Source organism: Mobula birostris, chromosome 24 (assembly GCF_030028105.1).
Source record: "Mobula birostris isolate sMobBir1 chromosome 24, sMobBir1.hap1, whole genome shotgun sequence".
NCBI lineage: Eukaryota > Metazoa > Chordata > Chondrichthyes > Myliobatiformes > Myliobatidae > Mobula > Mobula birostris.
This window is the reverse complement of record NC_092393.1, coordinates 21158173-21185815: the sequence shown is the minus strand read 5'-3', so window position 1 is coordinate 21185815 and position 27643 is coordinate 21158173. Positions and strand designations below refer to the sequence as shown.

Below are 27643 nucleotides of genomic sequence, written 5' to 3'. Positions count from 1 at the left end.
GATTTCCTGGAGCAATGCTCCTTGTAGACGTGCTCAGGTATATTTATCCAATATTATGATAGAATGAATAACAGTTCAAATGGCATAAGCAAAAGCTATCAGTATCTTATCTCAACTGCTGAAATCAATACTTAGAAGAGATGAAGACGGTGGAAATATAATTGTTTAAGTTGAGCAATAAAAATGACTAGATCCCTGCCATGTTTTGCTTCACAAACTGAAATTCTAGGTAGCAAGGCAGTCTGTAAGGAGTCCCAAAAGAAAAGCAGCAAATTATAACCCTTTTGCCAGAATATCTTAATATTTGTTAAATTACTGATTTTATTTTTACAACAAAATAAATAATAAGTTTTCCACAATTTACTTTTGAATAGCTTTCAGAAGTTAGAATGATCAGGCATTGGATCAGATTGGTATGGAGTTACTTGCAAGTGTTAATATATACACGTATATATATAATAAATGTAAGCCACTGAGGTAGGTTTCTAGAAAACACAATATAAACATAGGTAAACTGGATTGTCCACTAGGGATTATTACCTTGTGATCGTGAAGACAAGACAGTGAGGGAAAAATGATTTTAGAGAAAATACCGTGGAACAGGTGGCAAGATCAAATATAGTGAAAGTGACAAGTAATCTATCTCACAAAGAATAACAATACTTTGAACTAAGGATGGCCAACAAATCCAGCAGAGGAAAGAACTGTCATCTTCTTACTTTTGAAATTACTATTGACACCAGTGGGTGCATATGCTGGAATCTAGAGTAACAAACAAGATACTGGAGGAGCACAAGAGTCAGGTAACATCTGTGGAGCAAAATGGACAGTCCATGTTTTGGTTTTAGATCCTTCAGAAGGGCTAAAGAGTAGAGGGGAGATAACCAGTATAAAGAAGTGAGGGGAAGGGTAAAGCAAGAGGATCAAGCAGTCAATTGAACTAAATGTTGGTTTAGGGGGGAGTGACTGAAGCTTGATAGTAGGTGGTGGTCTCTCTGATTGGAGGCCTGTGATTAGCGGTGTGCCACAGGGAGTGATGCTGTTCTATTGTTCAACATCTATATTAATGGTTTAGATATTGATCTGGTAAACTGGATTAGGAAATCTATGGGTGACACCAAGATGGGGGGTGTGGCGGATCAAATTAAAGCGATCTGGAAAGGCTGGGAAAATGGGCTAAAAAATGACAGACAAGGACAAGAATAACAATGCAACATCGTTTACTGTCATTTCCAGTGCACAAGTGTAAAGCACAACAAAATAATTGTTACTCTGGCTCTGATGCAGTACAAAAGCAAAACACAATAAGATAAAGAACACAATAATAATAATAATAATAATAATAATAACAGCCAGATGTCAGGACCAATGACGTGGATAGGAAGGAGAAGGAGGTCCTGCAAAGAGATTTTAGGGAGTTAGGTGCAAAGTTGAAGGACAGGACCTCCAGGCTTGCAATCTCAGGATTGCTACCCGTGCCACGTGCTAGTGAGGCTAGATATAGGAAGATAATGCAACTAAATATGTGGCTAAGAAGATGGTGCAGGAGGGAGGGCTTCATGTTTCTAGACAATTGGACTTTATTCCAGGGAAGGTGGGGCCTGTTCCGACAGGACAGTTTGCACCTGAACTGGAGGGGGACTAACGTCCTGGCGGGTAGATTTGCTAGTACTGCTCCAGGGGGTTTAAACTAGATTTGCAGGGGGAGGGGAACAAATAATGAGGTGGAGGAGGATAAAGACTGCATGTATAGACAGAAATCAAAGGTTTGTACATGATAGAAATGTTCTCAGGTGCATGTATTTCAATGCAGGGAGTATTGTAGGTAAAGCGGATGAGCTTAGGACGTGGACTGGCACGTGGGATTATGACATTATTACCTTTAGTGAGACTTGGTTGCAGGAGGGGCAGGACTGGCAGTTTAATTTTCCAGGGTTCCGTTGTTGCAGATGTGATAGAGGGGGAAGAGTGGCATTACTAGTCAGGGAAAATCTCACAGCTGTGCATCGACAGGACAGCCCAGAGGGCTTGTCTACAGAGGCCATATGGGTGGAGCTGAGGAACAGGAAAGGTGTGACCACACTAATAGGGTTGTAATATAAACCGCCCAATAGTCAGAGAGAGTTGGAGGAGCAAATCTGTAGAGAGATAGCAAACCGATGTAAGAAACAGAAAGTTGTAATAGTAAGGGACTTTAACTTTCCACATATTGACTGGGACTCCCACACTGTGAAAGGGCTAGATGGCTTGGAGATTGCCAAATGTGTTCAGGAAAGTTTTCTAAATCAATATATACAGGTACCTACGAGAGAGGATGCAATACTTGATCTCCTATTAGGGAACCAGACAGGTCAGGTGATAGAAGTATGTGTAGGCGAACATTTTGGGTCCAGTGACCATAATGTCATTGGTTTCAAGTTAATTATGGATAAGGATAGGTCTGGTCCTCGAGTTGAGGTTCTAAATTGGAGAAGGGCCAATTTTGTGGAAATGAGAAAGGATCTAGGAACGCAAACACGAGGAAACCTGCAGATGCTGGAAATTCAAGCAACACACACAAAATGTTGGTGGAACGCATATTCCACCAGCATTTTCTGTGTGTTGCAAGGATCTAGGAAGAGTGGATTGGGATAAGTTGTTTTCTGGCAAGGGTGTGTTCAGTAAGTGGAAGGCCTTCAAAGGCGAAATTTTGAGAGTGCAGAGTTTGCATGTTCCTGCCAGGATTAAAGGCAAAGTTAACAGGCATAGGGAACCTTGGTTTTCAAGGGATATTGGCGATCTGGTTAAGAAAAAGAGAGAGGTGTACAGCAGGTATAGGCAACAAAGAACAAATGAGGTACTTGTAGAGTACAGAAAATGTAAGAAAATACTAAAGAATGAAATCAGGAAGGCAAAAAGAAGATGAGGTTGATTTGGCAAATAATGTGAAGGTAAACCCGAAGGGTTTCTACAAGTATATTAAGAGTAGAAGAATAGTAAGGGACAAAATTGGTCCCCTAGAAGATCAGAGTGGTTGTCTATGTGTGGAGCCTCACAAGATGGGGGAGATCTTAAACAGTTTTTTTTTGCATTAGTATTTACTCAGGAAACTGGCATAGCATATATGGAAGGAAGGGAAACAATCAGTAGTGTCATGGAACATATAGAGATTAAAGAGGAGGAGATGCTTGCTGCTTTACAGTGAATAAAGGTAGATAATTCCCCTGGGCCTGACATGATATTTCCTCAGACCTTCAGAGAGACTAGTGTAGAAATTGGAGGGGCCCTGGCAGAAATATTTAAAATGTCCTTAGCCACGGGTGCAGAGCTGGAGGATTGGAGGGTAGCTCATGTTGTTCTGTTGTTTAAAAAAGGCTCCAAAAATAAACCAGATAATTACAGGCCAGTGAGCCTGACATCAGTAGTAGGTAAATTATTGGAAGGTGTTCTGAGAGATCAGATATACAGGTATTTGGACAGCCAAGGGCTGATTAGGGATAGTCAGCATGGCTTTGTGCGTGGTAGATCGTGTTTAATGAATCTGGTAGTTTTTCGAGGAGGTTACCAAGAAAGTAGATGAAAGAAAGGCTGTGGATCTTGTCTACATGGACTTTAGTAAGGCTTTTGACAAGGTCCCACATGGGAGATTAGTTCAGAAGGTTCAGACACTAGGAATCCATGGAGAGGTTGTAAACTGGATTCGAACTTGGCTGTGTGGGAGAAGACAGAGAGTGGTAGTGGATGATTGCTTCTCAGACTGGAGGTCTGTGACTAGTGATGCGCCTCGGGGATCTGTGCTGGGATCATTGTTGATTGTTGTCTATATCAATGTTCTAGATGATAATGTGGTAAATTGGATCAGCAAGTTTGCTGATGACACTAAGATTGAAGGCATTGTGGACAGCGAGGAAGGCTTTCATAGTTTGAAGAGGGATTTGGGCTCTTTCCATGAGATTAGGAGAGGTAAATACGAGAGAACATGGCTTTAGGTTGAAAGGGGAAAGGTTTGGGGGAACATTAGGGGGAACTTTTTCACTCAGAGAGTGGTGGGAGTGTGGGATGAGCTGCCATCTGACGTGGTAAATGCGGGCTCACTCTTAAGTTTTAAGAATAAATTGGATAGATACATAGATGGGAGAGGTCTGAAGGGTTATGGACTGGGTGCAGGTCAATGGGACTAGTGGGATAAAGTTTCGGTACCGATTAGGAAGGCCAAATGGCCTGTTTTCTGTGCTGTAATGTTCTATAGTTCTAATAACAATAATAACAATGAAGCACAATAAATACAAATACATAAGATAATTTATAAATATAGATTGATTGTATGTCCATAAATTGATGCTTGGCACAGGAGGGTCTGTACATGAGATGACTGACAGAACATGATAAAGTGGGAGTATGGATCACAGGGGTTGGTGGCTGGAAGTGTCGACCAGCCTTACTACTTGGGGGAAGTAAGTGTTTTGAGTGTGGTGGTCCTGGCATGGATGCCTTATAGCCTCCTCCCTGATGGGAGTGGGACAAACAGTCCATGAGCAGGGTAAGTGGGATCCTTCATGATGTTACTAGCCCTTTCCTGTATACATGTCCTTGACAGCAAGTAGACTGGTGCAGGTGATGTATTGGGCAGTATTCACTAGCTGTGGTATAGCCTTCCTGTCTGCCACAGTGCAGTTTCTGTACCAAGCAGAGGTGTGGCTTGTTAGGATGCTCTCTGCTGTAGAATGTTGCAAGTATACATATGCATAGTCCACCTCTCTTCAGCCTCCATAGAAAGTAGAGGCATTGGTGAGCTTTCCTGATTGCTCATAATGTGTTCTGGGACCATGAAAGGTTGTGCAAGATTTGCACTCCCAGGCATTTGAAACTTAGCAGTTTTTACTGCTATGCTGCTAATGTAAAGAGGGATGTGAGTGGTAAAAGTTCTCTGAAAGTCAATATCCATTTCCTTTGCCTAGTTGACATTGATGAAGAGGTTATTTGCCTGGCACTAGGCCTTGAACTCTCCCACCTCCTCTCTGTAAGCCACCTCCTCATTGTTGGTAATGAGCCCCCCATCACTGTAGTGTCATCGGTGAACTTGACAATGCGATTACTCAGGTTTATGGCTATGCAGACATGTGTGAGCAGAGTGTACAGCAATGGGCTCAGCACACAGCCTTGGGAGGCACCTGTGTTGAGGATGATGATGAGGAGGATCAGTTGTGCCTCCAGACTATCTGTGGTTTGTTGGTTAGGAAATCCTACACCCAGTTGCACAGTGGTTTATTTAGACAGAGGAGCAGGAATTTGTTCACTGAGGTCTGTGGGACAATGGCATTGAATGCTGAAATGAAACAACATTCTGACCTTGTTTTCTAAATGTCTCAGGGCTGGATACATAACAGGAGCTACAGCATCTGTCCCAGTGTCCTATCGGTAAGCATATTGCTGAGTGGCCAATGTGGCAGGAACAGAGTTTTTGGTATGCGCCATTATCAGCCATTCAAAGCACTTCATGGTGATTGGCATCAGTGTCATCGGGCGGTTGTCAGTTAGTTCTAAAGGTGTAGGGTTCTTTGGTACAGGGATGATGGTGGCTGATTTGAAGTATGTGGGGACAGCAGTCTGAACAAGTGAGGTGTTGAAGATGACCATGAAGACTCAACTTACTCTTGTGCACACACCCAGAGTACTTGGCCTGGAATGTTGTCTGGCCTGGCTGCCTTACAGGTGTTAACTCTCTGCACAGTCCGTCTCATTTCTGCTGCTGTTACAGACAGTGGTCACTCACCTGGGAGGGGAGTAGCCTTCATGGCCGGCATTGTGTTACATGCATCAAAGCATGCATAAAAATTGTTCAGAGTATCAGGGAAGGAGGCGCCACTGGTACAATCAACACTGGTTTTCCTTGCGTGGTCAGTAAAGCCCTTGACACCCAGCCACATACACCAAGGATCATTATTGGACAAGTATTCCTGAATCTTTTGTGTGTAGACAGTCTTTGCTCTCTTGATGCCTATGAATAAGTTCCTCCTGGCTACTCTGAGAACTGTTCTGTCACCAGACTTGAAGACAGCATCGCAGACTTTGAGTAGGGAGTTCATCTCAGCGTTCAGCCGAGTCGTTTGGTGGGGCAGAGACATAACTGTTGTTGTATCAACGTCGTCTACACACTTACTGATGTAGCTGGTGACAGAAGAGGCATATTACTTGGACATCTGCCAGTTAGTCCATTCAAAACAGTCCTGGAGCAAAGAGATTGCCTCATTAACCATACAATGATGGTCCCCTTGACTGGTTTCTCTATTTTCAGTAGTGCTCAGTGTGCTGGGATTAACATTATTGAGATCTGGTCAGAGAAGCCAAGATGATGGTACGGGATGGCTGTATAAGTACCATGTCTAATTGTATAAACATGGTCCAGTCTGTTTGGTCTCCTGATGGCCATGGTAACATGCTGGTGGAATTAGGGTAAAATGCCCTGCAGATTAACATGGTTGAAGTCTCCTACAATTATGAAGAGAACATCCAGATGCTTGTTTTGTAGAGCGCTGATGATACTATAAAGTTCTTCAAGTGGGTCCTTGGGATTCGCACTTGGGGAAGCAGTGACGAACAAAATAGTAAACTCTCTGAGCAAGAAATGTGGTTGGCATTTAATTGTAAGATGTTCAATTAACCCAGAAGAGTGAGTTTGCACACTAACTTTGTTAATCTACACGCAGATCCCACCTCCTTTGGATTTCCCCGACAGGGAGTTTCTGTCTGCATGGAACAGAGTCATCCTGTTGGGTTGAAACAGGAGTCAGGAATGTTGCTGTTTAACTACATTTCAGTGAAAAACAGAATGCAGCAGTTTTTCCTCTCTTTCAGTGCATTCATTCTCAGTCTCAGAGAGTCCACTTCATTACCTAGTGTGCGTGCATTGGCCCGGAAAAGTGATGGTACTGCCGGCCTAGTCGGTTTAGCTCTTAGCCTAGCGAGTGCCCCTGCTCTCTTGCCGTATTTCTGCTTCCTCTTGCAACGCCTGCATTTGCCGCTTCTTCGGTTGAGCCGCCTAGGCTAGGTCACTGTTGTTGGGTCTGGTGTCTGTAGAATCCTGATACCATTGAGCATCGTAATTAACTCTGTTGCCAGTGGATTAAAAGTAAATTTGTCTAAGAGCTTAGCAGCAGTGTATTGGCGGAGCTTTATTTGACTGAAATCCCTGACTAAAACCTTTGAAACACTATCAAAGAATTTAAAAATTAGCACCAATATTGAAAGCCAGAGAAGCCACTGTGTCCCTGTGCATTGACTTTGCACTAAGTACCAAAATGACAAGTGAGACGTGTTGCATTTTGGGAGGACAAACCAGGGTAAGACTTGCACAGTGAATAGCAATTCCTTGAAATTGTCATCACAGGTACATGGCTTAGTAAAGAGAATTTTTGGCACATTGGCTTTCATAAATCAAATTATTGAGTACAGGAATTAGGATGTTATGTTGAATTGTGTAAAGTGCCACAGGCAGCTGTGGAGGCCAAGCCTGTTATGTATATTTAAGGTAAGGGTTGATAGATTCTTAATTAATCAGGGCCCGAAGGGATGTATAGAGAGGGCAGGAGATTGAGTCTGAGAGGAAAATTGGATCAGGCATGATGAAATGGCAGAGCAAACTCAATGGGCCAAATGGCCTAATTTTGCTCCTATATCTTATGGTCTAAACTGTTGATGAGGCCAAATTCAGAGTATTGTGTGCATTTAGAGGGATAGGTTGCATAATATTACCTGAAGTGAAGAAGAATAGGGGGAAATTTTATACAGGTATACAAAATTATGAGAGATAAAGATAGGGGGAATGCATGCAGACGTTTTTTCCCTAAGGTTGGGTGAGACTATAACTAGAGACATAGTTTAAGGTTAAATGTTAAATATTTAAGGGAAACTTGAGGGGGAATTACACCATTCAGAAGGTGTTGTGAGTGTGGAATGAGCTACCAGTAGAAGTGGTGGATGTAGATTAAATTGTAGCATTTAAGGGAAGTTTGCCTAGGTGTATCTATGAGAGAGGTATGGAGGGCTATGGTCTGTATTGTGATAGATGGGACTAGGCAGAAAACCAGGCCAGCAGAGATTAGATGGGCTGAAGAATCTGTTTCTGTGCTGTGGTGCTCTATGAGCTAGCAAGTGATGTGGGTCCAGGCGGAGAGGGGTAACAGGCCGATGGAAGAGGACAGTGTAGAAATAGTGACAGAGGCTGGGAGGTGATGGGAGGAGGCAAAAAAGGGGTTGCGGGTGATGGAATCTGGCAGGAAATGAAGAAAGTGGATAATATATCCTATTGTGCTTTCTTACTCTCAAATCTCACAAAACCTCACTTTGTGTCTTGGTGCCTATTTTATTAACATTAGCTCTTTGAAATAATTTGAAGATAACAAACCAGCGCCGAAAATGCACAAGCACAAAATATTTCTCCAAAGATGCACAAGCACAAAATATTCAGGCTTGTATTGTGATTTTTTTAAAATCTCATTAACAGCACATACTTTAATCTAGTGGCAAAAGCAATATTCTGCAGCATCATCTGGGAGCAAGGGACATATGGTTTGCATCAGAAGATAACTCCCGAAAGGACATGATATTTTGTGCCAGATGCATTCTCATGCGTACACTGCTAAGAACAATCACATTGAACCAGATAGAAAATCAGGTCTTGAAATCTGATGTACTAGTGTCACAGATCATGCACCCTGCAGGCAGATCTTATAAAAAGAAATGCAGATCACAAAATGAATTTGCAAAATTCCATCAACCTCAGCAGGCAAGGAAGTGACAAGTGATGATGAAGTTGTTAATTACTTGGTTTGAGCAGGAATATATTATTGTACTATGCATGCAATGCATTCTGAGAAATTTAGTGCTCTATGCACTCAAAAACAACTGTGTTACTGAACAAAATTAAAATTCAAATCAAAAATAAATTAAGGCATGCTCTTAAAATAAATTGAACATCCTTTAAATTCCTCCCTTAAGAAAAGTTTTGTTCTCAGTACGCTTTCCCTGAATGAGGAACACTATGCAATTACTTAACAAAATTTCGTTCCAGGCCATGCCACCTACTGACAGTTACCTTCAGGCAGGAGATATATTTCAAACTACCAGATTCAAGAACAGCTGTTCTGATTCAATCATTTGATGACTGAGCCAACTGGAACAACCTTAATCACCGCAGTTTAGCAATACCATGACTGCTTTGACCACCCTGCATTTTTGATCTAATTGTGTTCTTTCTTGCAAAATTTGTGTAGAATTTATGTTTTTCTTGTGAATGCTGCTTATTTGATGGTATGTGTCTGTGATGACACAGCAAGCAAATTTTTCATTGCGCCTGTGCCTACAGATAGTTGTGCAAATGACGATAAATGCTGACTTTGATTTCAGTATTACGTAACTGAAGAGCATATCTTCCCATGACTGAATGAAATATGACAGTAATCATTTCTAGGATTGCTCATTTTTATTTTTGAAATTAAGAAGAACTAGCTGGAATAAATCACCCTTGCATCCTTGGCACAATGTATGTGCCAGGATGCATTAACTGAGGCAATTCCGTGTGGAACACTCATTTTGGAGCATTGTGGAGAAGCTGCAACACACTGGCATTAGGCAAGAGGGGCTGTTCCCAACTCAAATCACCCACACTCCCACGTGACCTCAACCCTGACCCCTCGATATACTTCCCACTGAAAATGCTGGTCATGAACACCACCTATGATTCATTCATCCCTAATTCCAATCTAATCTAATGTGTTGCTCCTCCCCTATTCCCACCACAATCCAATACACAATATGCAAGCAATGGCAGTTCCAATCACCCCACCATCACTCATTAAGATCATTGACAATCTCAGCAAGGTATAGAGCACAACGCAGACAATGAGCTCAAACTGTCTCCACAACGGGTAGTCAAAACTAAAACTAATGCCCAATGCATCACCAGCATGGACTATTCAATATCAAGGACATATATACAAAAAGGTGCCAGAAAAGGGCTAGCAGAATCATAAAGGATTCCACCCAATCTGCTCATGGACTATTTGCCCCACTCCCATCAGGAAGGAAGCTATGTAGCAGCATCGCTAAGACCACCGGATTCAAAACCTGTTACTCTCCCCAAGCAGTAAGGCTAAAAAACATCTCCACACACTAGAACCATAAGGCCATCAGAGACAGCAACAGGCATAGGCCATTCAGCCCATCAAGTCTGCTCTGCAATGTCATCATGGTTGATCCATTTTCCCTCTCAACCCCATTCTCCTACCTTCTGCCCGTAACCTTTCGCATCCTCACTAATCAAGAACCTATCCACTTCTGCCTTAAGTACACTCAATGACATGGCCTCCACAGCCTCCTGTGGCAATGAATTCCACAGATTCATCATCTTCTGGCTAAAGAAATTATTTGTCAACTCCGTTATAAATGGAAGTCCCTCTATTCTGAGGCTATGTCCTCTGCTCCTAGACTCTTCAACTATAGGAAACATCCTGTCCACATCAACTCTAATTAGGCTTTTCAACATCTATTATGTTTCAATGAGATTCTCTGTCATTCTTCTAAATTCCAGTGAGTACAGGCCCAGAGCCATCAAATACTCCTCATATGATAACCCTTCATTCCCAGAATCGTTCCTGTGAACCTCCTCTGAACCCTCTCTCTAATGTCAGCACATCCTTTCTTAGACCAGGTTCCAAAACTGCTCACAATACTGCAAGTGAGATCTCATCAGTGCCTTTTAAATCCTCAGCATTTCATTTTTGTTTTTATATTCCAGTTGTCGCAAAATAAATGCTATGGTTGCATTTGCCTACCGCACTGCCAACTCAACCTGCAAATTAATCTTTAGGGAAACCTGCACGAGGACTCAAATGTCTCTTTGCACCTCAGATTTTTGAATTCTCTGCCTGTTTAGAAAATAGGCTATGCCTTTGTTTCTTCCAAACTGCATGACCATATACTACTCAACACTCTATCTGCTACTTCTTTGCCTAGTCTCCTAATTTGATTAAAACCTTCTGTAGCCTCCCTACTTCCTCAACACTACTTGCCCCTCCACCTATCTTCATATTGTCCCTAAACTTGGCGACAAAGCCAACAATTTCATCATCCAAATCACTAACATATAACGTAAAAAGAAGCGATCCCAACACCAACCCCTGAGGAATACCACTCGTCAGTGCAGCCAACCAGAAAAGACTCCTCTTATTTCCACTCTTTGCCTCTTGCCAATCAGCCAATCTCCTAACTATGTGAATAACTTCCTGTAATATCATGGGCTCTTGTTAGGCAGCCTCATGTGATGTGCGGCACCTTGTCAAAGGCCTTCTGAAAATCCATGTACACAGTATCCTGGTTGAGTTGATTGTACAGAAGGCGAATACAATGTTGGCATTCATTTCCAGAGGTATAGAATATAAGAGCAGGGATGTGATGTTGAGGCTCTGTAAGTATTGTGTGCAGTTTTGGGCTCCTTATTTTAGAAAGGATATACTGACATTGAAGAGGGTCAGAGAAGATTCACGAGAATGATTCCAGCAATGAAAGGGTTACTGTATGAGGAACGTCTGGCAGCTGTTGGGCTGTACTTCCTGGAGTTCAGGAGAACGAGGGGCGATCTCATAGAAACATTTCAAATATTAAAAGGCGTGAACAGATTAGATATGGCAAAGTTATTTCCCATGGTAGGGGATTCTAGGACAAGAGGGCACAACTTCAGGATTAAAGGACCTCCTTTTAGAACTGATAGGTGGAGAAATTACTATAGTCAGAGCGTGGTAAATCTGTGGAATTTGTTGCCATGAGCGGCTGTGGAGACCAAGTCATTGGGTGTATTTAAGGCAGAGATAGATAGGTTCTTGATTAGCCAGGACAGTATGGGGTGAAGGCAGAGGAGTGGGGATGACTGGAAGAATTGGATCAGCCCATTGAATGGCGGAGCAGACTCGAAAGGCCAAATGGCCTACTTCTGCTCCTATATCTCATGATCTTATGATTTTATGATCAAATCCATTTCATTACACACTACCCAAAGCAAAATAGCATTTCCCCTGATGGGCTCAACCATAAGCTGCTCAAAAAAGCCATTTTAGAGGTATTCTACAAATTCTCTCTTGGGATGCAACACCAACCTGATTTTCCCAATCTATCTGCATATTGAAATCCCCCATAAGTATTGCAGCATTGCCCTTTTGACATGCATTTTCTATTTTGCATTGTAATTTGTAGCTCACACATGGCTACTGTTTGGAGGCCTGTATATAACTCCCATCAGGGTCTTTTTACACTTGCATTTCCTTAACTCTATCCACAAGGAATCTACATCTTCTGCTCCTCTGCCACCTTACTAAAGATTTGATCTCATTTTTTTACCATTACAGCCACCCCACTCCCTCTGCCTACATGCCTGTCTTTTCAATACAATGGATCATCCTTGGATGTTAAGCTCCAAACTATGATTTTTTTTCACCCACAACTCAGTGATGCCCACAATGTCATACTTGACAATCCCTAACTGTGCTACAAGAATATCTACATTATTCCATATACTGTGAGCTTCATTTCTGTACTTATCACCCTTTTTGATTTTGTCCCTATGTTACACTGCTCCTCATTCTACTGACTTCAAATTTGCCCCATCACCTGCCTGTCCATCCTGACAGTCTCACTGCACACGGCATCTAGTTGCCTCACAACTGCCCCATTCTCAGCCCGATCAATCCGGTTCCCATCCCCCTGCCAAAGTAGTTTAAATCCTCCCCAACAGCTCCAGCAACCTGCCCACAATAATATTGCCCCCCTCGGGTCCAGATGTAACCAATCCCTTTTGTACGAGTCAAACCTTCCCCAGAAGAGATCCCAATGATTCTGAAATCTGAAGCCAGATCCTCAGCCACACATTCATCTGCCAAATCATTCTAATCTTACCCTCACTGACACATGGTACAGGCAGCAATCCAAAGATTACTACACTAGAGGTCCTGCTTTTCAGTTTTCCACTTAGCTTCCTAAATTCTCTCTTCAAGACCTTTTTTCCCTACCTATGTCATTGGTGTCAATATACACTAAGAGCTGGTTGCTCACCGTCCTCCTTTAGAATGCCGTGGACACTATTTAAGACATCCCTGACCCTGGCACCTGGGAGGCAACATACCATCCAGGTATCCTTTTCACATTCACAGAATCCCATATCTACTCATCTAACTATGGAGTCCCCTATCAATACAGCAGTCGTCTTCTTCCCTTTCCCTTCTGAACCACAGCACCAGACTCAGCCAGAGACCCAGTCGGCTCTGACAATTGGCTGCTCCGCACCCACAATAGTATCTAAAGTGGAATATTTATTATTGAGGGGAATGGACACAGGGCTACTCCTGACTGGCTGCCCATTTCTTTTCCCTCTCCTGACAGCCACCCAGGTACCTGCCTCCTGCAACTTATGGGTGACTATCTCCCTGTAGCTCCTCTCTATTACCTCCTCGGTTTCCGATTTGAGCCAAAGGTCACCGGGCTTCAGCTCCAGTTCCTTAACAAATTCTCTGAGGAGCTGCAACTTGGTGCGCTTGGTGTATCTGGTGCAGATCTGGTTTTCTGAGAGGCTGGTAGTCCCCAGAATTCCCACATCTCACACAAAGAACACAACACAGCCCCTGGAGCCATTTTCACTGCACTAGCAGATGAAGAATGAAGAAGAAGAAACTTACCAGAAATTTACCCCACCCAAGCCTACTGAGCCAAAGCCTCAGTTCTCTAACACTGGTCCACTCACACGACAGCCACTCGAACAATGGCTGCTCTGCTTTTCCCCATCTTATTTTTATTTACCCTGGATAATGAATTGTGACTGCATTGGGCCGCCGGAAAAAAAGCCCGGAGATGCTCCTTTTTAGATCTTATACCGAGCCCCTATTGAGCTTCAACTTGTAATTGTGGGAGGAGTTGGAAAGGCAGCCTGAGTACATAAGCTTCATTTTATGCCAAAGGAAAATTATTCACATTCTGGTAAGTATAGGAAGGGTTTAAGGTCACATAAAAGCTTTGCTTTTAACTTTCATCCTCAGAGTAAATTAGCGTTATTATAAATCTGCAACACATAAGAGACTGGGCTAAAATATCTCTGTTTTAACTGCCTGGTCAGTATTATTACATGCATTCACTGAGAGTTCAGATCCCTGAATCTAACTGATGATTTAAAAATAATAATTTTGTATAAAATAAACAGAAATACAGCTGCAATAGTGACAATGGGAAAAACTGTACATCTCACCCAAACAGTATCAGAAATGAAGTTCCTGCACAAATGACAAGCTACATCCCATCATCTTGTGTCTACAGTACAGCAACCTTGATTCATTTTACAACAGAATTTGTGTAGATTTTTTTTGAATGCCTTTCCAGTTTGATTGCTTTTAAGATGCCTGTTACACGGTTTGCAAAAAGAGTACTTCATTGGGAACAGCGCATTTACCATTTAGGAAGAAACTTGATTTTGCTAGTAATATGCATAAGAGCTGTGCTTTACCTGCGCTGAGGTGCTGTTTAGCTTCTGCAGTCCATTCTCCAGACGCTCCATCTTGGCCGTAAGCTCTTTACTCTTCTTAGCTAGCAGGTTTTGATACAGCTTGATTTGTTCTAGGAATGACTTGGGTGTAGTATAATTATATCGTCGTTCATTAATTAAATAGGACTTGGATGTTTCATTGACACTGGTGTGCACATATGCCATAAACTTGCTTACAGATTCTTTAATTGAAGGCTAAAGAGAAAGGAAAAGTTATGAGAAAAATGTGTTGTTAAAATGCTTCCTAGTGATAAGAAATTAGGTGCTTATATTGCTAACTAAAATATTATAATTAGGACAAAACTACAAGGTATTGACATATTCATGCATAATCCTCATATACTATGACTCACACAGAAATCATCTTCTTTTGCCAGCATTTCCCAAATCAAGGACAGCACTAATTGCAGCCATGCAGTCTGAGACATGACTTTTTTCAACAGAGTTCAGAAAGTGCATGCGGTGTATGAGGTTCAGGGAGGAGTAGCAGCTCTGGTGAAAGGGCTTGTAGCATTCATTCTGGGGCAGGTCACTCCCATTTGGTCCCCACCAGACTCTCAGCTCTCACCTGTGGCTACAAGTAGATGCTTACATATAAAAGTGGCCACACCCTGGTACCCACTTCAGCAGGCAGGCTAAACCACGTGAGGGTAAGCTGGCAGCATCGTACCCCGGTGAGTCAGGGACATGTCTATCCCAGCATGTGAAGTCAGCTCTGGTGTACGGGGGAGATGGGATCTATAGTGAGATTCAACAGCTAGGAAGGTTCTATTGCAATGCTCCGTGGAGAGCAAACGGCATGACAAGGCACAGGAGATGTCATGGTCATCCACTCCAACCAAGGAAGACCCCAGTCTGCGACGATGTTTGTTTCTACCACTAATTTGGACCTCTGAGGTCAAGGGAGTGAAACTGCCTCAGTGCAATGATGTTTCCACTTCAAAATTCCCCTGCACAGGTTTCTTTTCATTGTCAGACACGATGGACAACCACCACCAAGAAAATAGAAACTAATTAGGATTTGTTTTCTATTTAGTATTTAAACTTAACAGCATTTCATCTGCTTGTAGTTAACATGAACATCATTTCAGTACAGTACAGCAAGTCCCAGATAACCAAATATCCACAATTGTACTATATCTTTTTACTCATTTATCTCAGTGCAGAAAATGGGAACTTAAATCAAGTAAGACTGGTCTTCCACAGAAAGTAAATCATTGCAGATGTTCTAAAATCTAATCATTATAGATGTTTCCTTGCCATTTTTATTTTAAATATTGAATGTTAGATATGTTACCAACGGAAGAATGCCCATCTTTATTCAGATACACATATCTGCAGATGCACAAAGGCACATAGATTGGTTTCCCTGTAATCAAGGATCTGTTTAAGAAGGAACATAATTATAGTAGCAGATTCTAAAAGTACGGGGATATATGAACTCTATCCTAAATGGATAATGCTTATGTAGTCCCAAATGGGTTCAAATAAATTGTAACATTACTCCTGCTTGTCCCTACTTTCCATTAATCTATATTGCAATTCCTTCTTTTATGCAGCTAGGGTTCATTTTTCAAAGAACGAAGCATGAAAACCTTTGTTTGTCAATCAAGGCCATCATTTTTATTGCACTGGTAACCCTGGTGATTAAAATTAAAAAAGGTAGTGCTAAAGCTAAAATGTTTCTACTTGTTAACAACCAATTCAAATTAAAAATAGTTCCAGCTAGATCTAACTTGAATGGAGCCAAGACTGAGACTGTAAGTAACAATACATGCAGTGAAGGTGTTGCACAGAAAACAAAGGAATTGTCAGATATAAAAACACCAGATTCCGTCTGGTTTGTATTTTATTCACCTTTTACACAGTTATATAACAATCATCATCATTATGTGGCATGCTGTATTACGTGGGTAAGCATGATCTTTTGACCATGATTCTTCCTGGCAAATTTTTCGACAGAAGTGGTTCATCACTGCTTTCTTCTGGGCAGTGTCTTTACAAGGCAGGCGATCCCAGCCATCATCAACACCCTTCAGGGATTGTCTGCCTGGCGTCAGTGATGGCATAAGCAGGACTTGGGATATATACCAGCCACTCATACGACTATCCACCCATAACTTCACCTGAGGCTGATTGGGGGTCTAAACGGGTGAAACACCTGCAGGCTAGCGGAGGGAAGGAGCACCTTGCACCTCCTTTGACAGAGATGCATCTCCACCCCACCACCCACAGTTATGCAATTAAAATAAATATATTGTCAGTTCATAGCAGTCAATTTCTATAAATTAGACTGCAGGACCCAGACATGACACGTAAAAACACTGGTTGTGGAAAGATTTAAGAAGCACAGATCTAAAATCATCTATTTCTTCCCAAAAGAATATGTCCTTGCTTTATTTTAAACTGCAAATTTATTCCATCTTAAAATGTTATTTTCCCTGATAATTTATCTAATTTACATTTGAATGTATCAAGAAATTGCACTCCTCTGATCCATTACTTGATCACTCACCATCTTGCTGAAATAATGTTTCTGCACTTACCTTGCTCAAAACACATGCTCTGTTTTTGTTGTCGTGGAGTTAAAATAGCTATAAATAGTTGTATTATTAAGATAATTTAGAATCCTAATAACAGTGATCGCGCATCACCAATCAATTCTCTCTTCCCCAGGGAGGACAAGCCCAATTTATATAATTGCACCTCAGAATCCAGTTCTTCCATCCCTTCAATCATTCTACTTGCTTTCCTTTTCATCCTTTCAATTGGGGTAATATTTCTTTTCCACTCTGGTAACCAGAAGCATATATAGTATTATAAGTGGTTATTAAATTCAATGTGAATATTTTACTTAAATGTACTTTTGATGTCTTATGCCAGTCTCAGGGTACATTAACTGCAATTATGTGGATCCCACTTACTGACTGCTGTCCAAACATGTAATTTCCTTAATTGTTATGTTTTTAAAGAAGCAATTCAGCCAGAAAGATATGAACATCATCTACAGGAAACACAATTCTCCTACTTTAGTTTAAATGGTCAAACCATTTTTTAAGATGAGTGCAACAAAATATTATTTAATCTTTAAAAGAAAATATGGGAATTTTCTAATAGACTTCAGATATCCAGTTATTGTACTGTGTACGACTACACAATAGATGTATTGGATCATACAAATTCTTGATTCCTTTGAAGATATTAAAACTGTTAATTCCTTTCTTACATGCTTTGTGCACAGATCAAATGATCGTTCCACTGTTTCCATACGTACATTACTTTGTCCATGAATATGTTACACATCATTTTAATCTCGATACAAAATCCAATGATTCATCTTTACAAGTAATAAAAGAACAAGTGGATCTGTGGTTTCCAACGGACTAATTGCTAAATTGGGCAGATCTATACGTGTTAATAAAAATGCAGCTTGGAGTTCAATAGGATGCTTAATCTGTTGATGGAAAGGCAAAGCTCGCATGGCATCACCAATCATACAAAATACACCAACAAGTTCTGTGAAATGTGCCACCACTAATAATGATCTTACATCAACATTGTCGGTCTCCTGCAGGAAGCGCAGGCTGACAGACTCCAAAGCTTCCTTGGGCCACTCATGAAACCAGTCTATTGCAGTGCAGTTGACGACAGCGGGGAACTTCCTACTGCGAACCCGCAGTTTGTTACCAACCGGTGAGAAACACAAAGCTACCTGTGTGGAAAGAAACATGGAATCATTTTGCTGGCATTTAATAGGACCAGATATATACTGTGGATTAATTTGCTGACGATGAGCCTTTACTTCCAGTGCTTGTGAGTAGTAGTAGACAGTTATGACAGTGCAGAAGTTTAAAGTGAATCACTGCTCATTTTATTCTCATGGTTGCACGACTTGGATCAGAGATGCAAAACTTCTTAGCAGGACAGAGAAAAAAAAATCTGTGGTATTTAATCATTGGTTCCGCATAGCATAGGCAGACTAATTGATAAGGATGACAGTCTTCAGATGCTTTGTACAGGCCAGATAGTGGATAGGTTTCATTACTATCACTGAACCATAAACGATACAGTTAGAGTGACACTCTGTTACCTTTGAAGTTCTCATGCAGCTAAATCTGTGTGCTTTAATATTCTCTACTTCGAATGAAGGAATTAAAAATAACATCTATACTATATATATATATATAATTGCTGTATTAGTTTTCCAATAATTAATTGTAATCAAATTTGGAAAGACCTCATTACCAAATATTTTTCAATGTGCATCTCATAACATCAGTGTTGTAGTGTGAGCTGACATTCGTCATCAGTATAGAGGTGTGCAAATTGCCCATAACAGAACTTGATGGGAAGTGCCAACAGTTCCAAATGGAACTAAAGCTTTCAGAAGTTTGTAACTGGGCCACCCATGCATGTGCAGTTGAGCACCAAAGTCACAATCTTACTGTGCACTGTGAGTTTTACTGCATTCTGCTTGCCATGTTCCGCCATGATATAAAGATTTTAGTTATTATGTGCTCCAGCTGTTTTTTTAAATAAAACAGATTAATCAACTTAATTTTCAACAGTTGTTATTATCTCATGGTTATAAGTGTTCAGGAACTTGTAACTTAATGAGCCAACTAAGCTGGGGATGTGACTTTGCTCAACAACAAGTCCTTCAAGGGAATTTAGTGGGCAGCATTTATTTCGCGTTTTTATCCTTGCTACCACTCGGGCTTTATCAGAGAATAGGCATACTACACCCATTAGATGAGTTCAGGCACACAGGCTGCTGTTTTGTGCAGAGTCCGCATTGCAAGATCTGCTCTAATGTTGTCATGTAAAATCACTGTACACTGATAAAGTGAATATTGTACCATTGTTATTTCTGGTGATTCAAATGATTTGAAAAAAATCTACAGTATATCAGCTCATGCTGCAGTCTGTAAATCCTTCAATAAAGCAATGGTTTAAGCTTAACCAGATTAGAATTGGAATTGGTTTATTATTGTCACGTGTAAATAACATGTGGCGGAAGAATCATGAAGACCATAAGATATAGGAGCAGAATTAGGCCATTTGGCCCATCAAGAAAAGAACAGGATTTCAGATTTGTGAATAATTTGGATCTCTTCTGGGGAAGGAATCACCTGTACACAAAGGATGCTTACACGTGAACATGAGAGGGACCAAAGTCCTTGCGGGCACAGCTTTTGCAAAGGGTTTAACTTAAAGTAGCAGAGGGGAGAGAACCAGTTTGTTATGTCAGAGGATGGAGCAGTTGCTGTTAATTTAGGTGCTACATGTAAAGAGACTGTGAGGAAGGATAGGCAGTGGGTATGACATAAATGCAAGTTGGATTTTTTTTCCCAGTTGGATGGGTTGAAATGTGTCTCTTTAATGCAAGAAATATCAGGAACAAGAATGCTGAACTTAGGGCATGGAACTATAACATTATGGCTATTACTTGGATGCCACAATGGCAGTTGAAATTTCTGGGGTGTAGATGTTTCAAAAGAGACAGGGAGGGAGGTAAAGGGGGTGGAGAAGTGACTTTACTAATCAGGAATAGTATCCCAGCTGCAAAAAGGAGGGATCCCGAGTCATTCCAGGTAGAAGTCAGAAACAGCAAGTGAGTGATCACTCCACTGGGAGTATTCTGGAGATCCCCCTCCCACCCCACCCCCCAGTCACAACAGTGACATTGAGGAGCAGATCAATAGGCAGATCTTAGAAAGGTGCAAACATAACAGGGTTGTCGTCAAGATTTTAATTTCCATAAGACCATAAGATATAGGAGCAGAAGAAAGCCATTCAGCCCATCAAGTCTGCCTTAATATTGATTAGCAAATCCTTAGTGCAAAAGGTTCAGTTAAGACAGAATTTGGTTAGATATGTCCAGGAAGAATTTGTGACACAATATGCAGACAAGCTGAGCCCATAATGGATCTAATATTTGGTAATGATCTTAAGGTAGTATATGGTGACTTATACATACTCTGGTAATAAATTAACCTTAAACCTGGTCAGGTGACAGATCTTTTGGTGGGTGAGCATTCCAGAGTCACTGACCGTAACTCCCTGACCTTTAACATAGCACTGGACATGGACAGGAAAGAATTTAATAGAGGGAGGGGGAATTATGATGGTATTAGGTAAGAACTTGGGAGCATAATTTGAGAACAGATGATCTCAGGGAAATGCAGAACAGAAATATGGAGTTTGTTTAGGGAGCACTTGCATGACATTCTAGATAGTTTTGGAGGTAGGGAAGGGATGGTAAGGTGAAGGGACCATGGTTGACAAGAGATGTGAAACATCTAATCAAAAGGAAGAAAGATGTTTACTTAAGGATTAGGGAGCAAGGATCAGCTAGGGCTCTTGAGAATTAAAAGACATCTGGGAAAGAGCTTAAGGATAGATTTAGGAGAGCTAGAAGAGATCATGAGAAGGCATTGGTGAGTAGGATTAAAGAAATCCCCAGGGGATTCTACACACATGTGAAGAACACGTGGATTACTAGAGTGAGGATAGGACTGATCAGGGACAGTAGGCAAAAGGTGTAAAGTCAGCATAGAACAGGATAACACACTAGAACATGTTGAGGTTATGAAAAGAATGTACTGGAACATTTAAAAAGCATTAGGATCAATAAGTACCTGAGGTTGGATGGGATATACTCTAAGATACTACAGGGAGCAAGGGAAGAGATCGTTGTGCTTTGGTGATGATTTTTATGGCCACACTGGCCACAGGCACTGTACCAGAAGATTGGAGGGATGGTGGCAAGTGGTATTTTATTTTTGTTCAAGAAAGATAATAGAAATAATCTTAGGAATTATAGACCAGTCAGTCATACATCAATGGTGGGCAAACTAATGCAGAGGATTCGTGGAGACATGATTTACAACCATTTGGAGAACTATAGTTTGATTGAGTAGTGTTAGATGGCTTTGTGAGGTGCAGGTTGTTCTTCACGAGCCTGCCTGCCTTTTTTGAGAAAATAACAAAACAAACTGATGAAGGTGGAGTGGGAGATGTGATTCATATGGATTTTAATAAAGCATTTGACAAGGTGCCCCATGGTAGGATCATTCAAAAAGTCAAGAGGCATAGGATTCAGGGAAACGTGGGTATATGGATTGAGAACTTACTTGTCCACAGAAGGTAGATGGTGGTAGCAGACGTAGCACATTCTGCCTGGGCGTCTCTGACTACTGATGTTCCACTATTTTGGGACCCCGCCTCTTTGTGCTTTTTATAGATGACTTAGATGAGGAAGTGGAAGGTGGGTTAGTAAGTTTGCAGGTTACATGAAGGTTGGTGCTGCTGTGGACAGGGTAGAAAGTTGTAGTAGGTTACAAAGAGATATTGATAGAATGCAGTGCTCGGCTGAGATGTGCCAGATGGAGTTCAATCCAGAGAAGTGTGAAGTGATGCAGTTTATAATATCAAATCTGAAGGCTGAGTACAAGGTTAATGGTAGAGTTCTTAGCAGTGAGGAGGATCAGAGGATTTTGGTATACATATCCATAGATCCCTCAAAGTTACCACTCATGCTGATAGGGTAGTTAAGAAGGAATATGATGTGCTGGCCTTCATTAGTTAGGGGACTGAGTTCAAGAACCACGAGGTAATACTGCTGGTCTAAAAAACTCTGGTTGACCACACTCGGAGTATTGTGTTTAGTTCTAGTCATCTCATTACAGGAAGGACGTGGAAGCTTTAGAGAGGGTGCAGAGGAGATTTACCAAGATGCTGCCTGGATTGAGGTTTTTCCCTTGGAGTGAAAGAGGATGGGAAGCAAGTTGAGAGAGGTGTATAAAATGATAAAAGACATAGACGGAATCGACAACCAGTATTTTTTTCTCCAGAGCAGCAATGGCTGATATGCATAATTTTAAGATAATTGGAGGAAATTATGGAGGGAGGGATATCAGAGGTAGCTACTTTTTACATGAAAGTAACAACTTAATGAAACACACTGCCAGAGGTGGTGGTAGTGGCATATACATTGGGGACATTTAAGAGACTCTTAGATAGGCATGGGGATGGAATAAAATTGGAGAGCTATGTGGGAGCCAAGGGTTAGATTGATCTAGGAGCAGGTTAAAAAGTAGGCACAACATCATGAACTAAACACCTGTAATGTACTATTCTTTTTTTTTGTGTGTGCCTGCGTGCATGTAAGTCTGCACGTGTGTGTGCGTGCGCATCTGTGTGTGTGTGCATCCGTGATGATGTCTTTTTCATGGCTTTTACAAGGTGCGGAGCGAGAGGGAGACTGTGTGGCTCGCCACTCACACAGACATTTTCGCAGTATTTTTCCCTTTATTTTACGAGGTCGAGTTGCGATCTCGACATTCAACCCAGCACGGATGGAAAACGTACTTGGGAGCGGACCCGACTGGTTTTGAACCCGGGAACCCCCGCTCCTGGGTCTGGCGCCGATGTCACCAGCCGGCCCTGTACTGTACTATTCTATGATCTATAGCATGTATCATGATACATTAAACAGTGTATAAAGGTAGAACAAGGTAAACCAATAACAGTGCAGAATAAAGTATAGCAGCTACAGGGAAAGTAGAATGGGAAGAAGAGAGAATGTTTAGGGTGGCTGGCGTCTTTGAATATTATGGCTGCTTTACCGATGCAGTGAAAAGCGCAGGCAGAGTCCATGGAGGAGTGCCTGTTTTCCATTTTGTGCTGAGTTGTGTGCACAGCTCTGCATTTTCTCATGGCCATGTGCAGAATATTTTCCACACCAAGCAGTTATGCATCCAATAGGAGGCTTTCTATCATGATAAGGAGGACAAGGCCTAAAGGAGTGGACAAAACGAGGAGCTGAAAAACACAACATACAAGCTACAGAACCCAATCAGAGCTGCCAAATACTGGAAAACCAGTTTTCTGTAGATGACTGTGCTTCAGTTTAGAAAGGCTTTCAGTCCGTTACCAACTACAAAAAGAAGACAAACACTTACAAAATACTGGTGGAATGCAGCAGGCCAGGCAGCATCTATGGGAAGAAATACAGTCAATGTTTCAGGCCGAGACCCTTCGTCAGGACTAACTGAAATAAGAGAGAGTAAAAGATTTGAAAGTGGGAGGGGGAGGGGGAGATCCGAAATGATAGGAGAAGACAGGAGGGGGAGGGGTGGAGCCAAGAGCTGCGAAGTTGATTGGCAAAAGGGATACAAGGCTGGAGAAGGGAGACGATCATGGAATGGGAGGCCTAGGGAGAAAGAAAGGGGGAGGGGAGCCCAGAGGAAGATGGAGAGCAGGCAAGGAGTTATTGTGAGAGGGATAGAGAGAGAAAAAAGAGAGAGAAAAAGGAAAAAATAATAAATACATAAATAAATAAGGGATGGGATAAGAAGGGGAAGAGGGGCATTAACGGAAGTTAGAGAAGTCAATGTTCTTGCCATCAGGTTGGAGGCTACCCAGACGGAATATAAAGTGTTGTTCCTCCAACCTGAGTGTGGCTTCATCTTGACAGTAGAAGAGACCATGGATTGTCATATCAGAATGGGAATGGGACATGGAATTAAAATGTGTGGCCACTGGGAGATCATGTTTTCTCTGGCGGATGGAGTGTAGGTGTTCAGCGAAACGGTCTCCCAGTCTGCATCAGGTCTCGCCAATATATAGAAGGCCACATCGGGAGCACCAGACACATTATAGCACACCAGCCAACACACAGGTGAAGTGTCACCTCACTTGGAAGGACTGTCTGGGGCCCTGAATGGTGCTGAGGGAGAAAATGCAAGGGCATGTGTAGCACTTGTTCCGCTTACAAGGTTAAGTGCTGGGAGGGAGATCGGTAGGAAAGGATGGGAGGGACGAATGGACAAGGGGGTCGCATAGGGAGCAATCCCTGTGGAAAGCAGAAAGGTGGGGGAGGGAAAGATGTGCTTGGTGGTGGGATCCCGTTGAAGGTGGCGGAAGTTACGGAGAATTATATGTTGGACCCGGAGGCTGGTGGGGTGGTAGGTGAGGACAAGGGGAACCCTATCCCCAGTGGGGTGGCAGAGAATGGGGTGATAGCAGAGTGCGTGAAATGGGAGAGATGCATTTGAGAGCATGGTGGAGGAAGGGAAGCCCCTTTCTTTAAAAAAGGAAGACATCTCCTTTGTCCTGGAATGAAAAGCCTCATCCTGAGAGCAGATGCAGCAGAGACGGAGGAATTGCGAGAAGGGCATGCATTTTTGCTAGAGACAGGGTGAGAAGGGGAATAGTCCAGGTAGCTGTGAGTATCCGTAGGCTTATAGTAGACATCAGTAGATAAGCTGTCTCCAGAGATAGAGACAAAAAGATCAAGAAAGGGGAGGGAGGTGTCGAAAATGGACTAGGTAAATTTGAGGGCAGGGTGAAAGTTGGAGGCAAAGTTAATGAATTCAACCAGCTCATCATGCGTGTAGGAAGCAGCGCCAATGCAGTCATCGATGTAGCGAAGGAAAAGTGGGGGATGGATACCTGACGAAGGGTCTCGGCCTGAAACGTCGACTGTACTTCTTCCTATGGATGCTGTCTGGCCTGCTGCATTCCACCAGTATTTTGTGTATGTTGTGTATGACAATAAACTGGACTGGTCAAAGAACACTGAGGCTGTCTACAAGAAGGGTCAGAGCCATCTCTATTTCCTGAGGAGACTGAGGTCCTTTAACATCTGCTGGATGATGCTCAGGATGTTATACAAGTCTGTGGTGGCCAGTGCTATCATGTTTGCTGTTGTGTGCTGGGGCAGCAGGCTGAGGGCAGCAGACACCAATAGAATCAACAAACTCATTCATAAGGCCAGTGATGTTGTGGGGATGGAACTGGACTCTCTCACAGTGGTGTCTGAAAAGAGGATGCTGTCTAAGTTGCATGCCATCTTGGTCAATGTCTCCCATCCACTACATAATGTACTGGGTTGTCACAGGAGTACATTCAGCCAGAGACTCATTCCACCGAGATGCAGCACAGAGCATCATAGGAAGTCATTCCTGCCTGTGGCCATCAAACTTTACAACTTCTCGTTTGGAGGGTCAGACACCCTGAGCCAATAGGCTGGTCCTGGACTTATTTCATAATTTACTGGCATAATTTACATATTACTATTTAACTATTTATGTTTCTATTACTATTTATTATTTATGGTGCAACTGTAATGAAAACCAATTTCCCCCGGGATCAATAAAGTATGACTATGACTATGACTATGTTGCTTGAATTTCCAGCATCTGCAGATTTCCTCGTGTTTACAAAAAGACATCCACTGTCAATGACCCCCTCCTCCCAAACTTGATAAATGAGTTCTACTTCACATTTGACTCACAGATCACATTTCAAAGAACCCCTTTAAACGCCTATTCAGCCAGATTATCACCAATACCCCACACGCTTAGTTGTCAAGGAAGAGTAGGTGAGGAAGCTGCTCGGGAAGCAAAATATCAGGAAGGCTGCGAACCCTGACTCTGTCTCCCTTGCCATTCTTAAACACTGTGCTAATCATCTGTCAACAGCCTTTACAGACATTTTCAATCAGTCTCCTAACATGTTGCAAGAAATCTGTATTTATTTCAGTCCCCAAAAAATCAAAGATCGCTGGACTCAATGACTACAGGCCAGTTGCACTCACATCAATCACAATGGAGACTTTTGAAAGGCTGGTTATGTCATTGCTCAGATCCATAACTTAAAACTTTCTAGATCTGCTGCAGTTCATCTACAGAGCCAACAGAATGCAATTAACATCGGTCTGGATTTCATAATACAGCACCTCACTCCTCTGGTACATAGGCTAGTATTCTCTTTGTCAATTTCTCTTGAGCTTCAATACCATCATCCCTGAGCAAGAGAAACTCTCCAAGTTTAATGTACTAGGTCCCATCTGCAAGTGGATCCTAAACTTCCTCTCTGACAGGAACAGTATCTTTACTGGGTAGTTGGAATAATGGGAAGCAAAAGGATTGGGAAGCTTTTAAAAAGCCAACAGAACTCAACTAAAAAAGCAAGGAGAAAAATATAATATAATATGAAGTAAGCATGTCAATAATATCAACGAGGATACCAAAGAAGTAAAAGAGAGGCGAGAGTGGATGTCATATCACTGGAGTATATGGGGGATAAAAAATATCAAATTAACTTCATGAGTACTTCACATCAGCCTTCACTGTAGAAGACACCAGCAGTATACCAGAAATTGAAGTGCGTCAGGAGGCAGAATAGTTGCTATTACAAAGGAGAACGTGCCTGGGATGGTTTGAAGGTAGATGAGTCACATGGACCAGATGGAGTACACCCCAGGGTTCTGAAACAGGCAGCTGAAGAGATTATGGAAGCATTAGTAATAATCTATCAGAAATAATTAAATTCTGGAATGGTTCCAGAGGGCTAGAAAATTGCAAATGTTACTCCACTCTTTAAGAAGGGAGGGAGGCAGAAGAGAGGACATTTATAGGCCAGTTAGTTTGACTTCTGTAGTTGGAAGGATGTTAGAATGTGTTATTAAGGATGGGGTTTCAGGGTACTTGGAGGCACATAATAAAATAGGTCCAAGTCAGCACAGTTTCCTTTAAGAGGAAATCTTGCCTTACAAATCTGTTAGAATTCTTTGAGGAAATAACAGGCAGGATAAACAGAGGAGTGTCAGTGGGTGTTGTGTACTTGGATTTTCAGAAGGCATTTGACAATGTGCTTCATATAAGAAAGACCCATGGTATTACTGGAAAGATACTAACATGGATAGAAAATTGGTTGACTGGCAAGAGGCAAAAGGTGGGAATAAAAGGAGCCTTTTCCAGTTGACTGCCAGTGACTAGCAGTGCTCCAAAGGAGTTGGTGTTGGGACCGCTTCTTTTCATGTTACATGTTAATGACCTGGATGACAGAATTGATGGCTTTGTAACCAAGTTTGCAGCTGATACAAAAATAGGTGGAAGAGCAGGTAGTGTCGAGGAAGCAAGGTGCTTGCAGAAGAACTTGGACAGATTGGGTGAGTGGACGAAGAAGACGGTGTAAGGAGGTTGTATGGCGATGCACTTGGTAAAAAGAATAAAGGTACAGACTATTTTCTAAATAGAGAGGAAATTCAGAAATCAGAGGTGCAAAGGGACTTGG

General features: G+C 42.0%; 1 protein-coding gene across 1 annotated transcript in view; it reads right to left on the bottom strand.

Moving 5' to 3' along the window:
* Positions 1 to 27643, bottom strand: part of dnah9 (dynein, axonemal, heavy chain 9) — a 586329-nt gene that overhangs the window by 248808 nt on the left and 309878 nt on the right. Inside the window, exons 47-48 of the mRNA XM_072242702.1 lie at positions 18108 to 18269; positions 14519 to 14752 (exon numbers count right to left, since the gene is read on the bottom strand). Coding sequence (XP_072098803.1) covers positions 14519 to 14752; positions 18108 to 18269 — 396 coding nt within the window. The remainder of the gene's footprint in view (positions 1 to 14518; positions 14753 to 18107; positions 18270 to 27643) is intronic.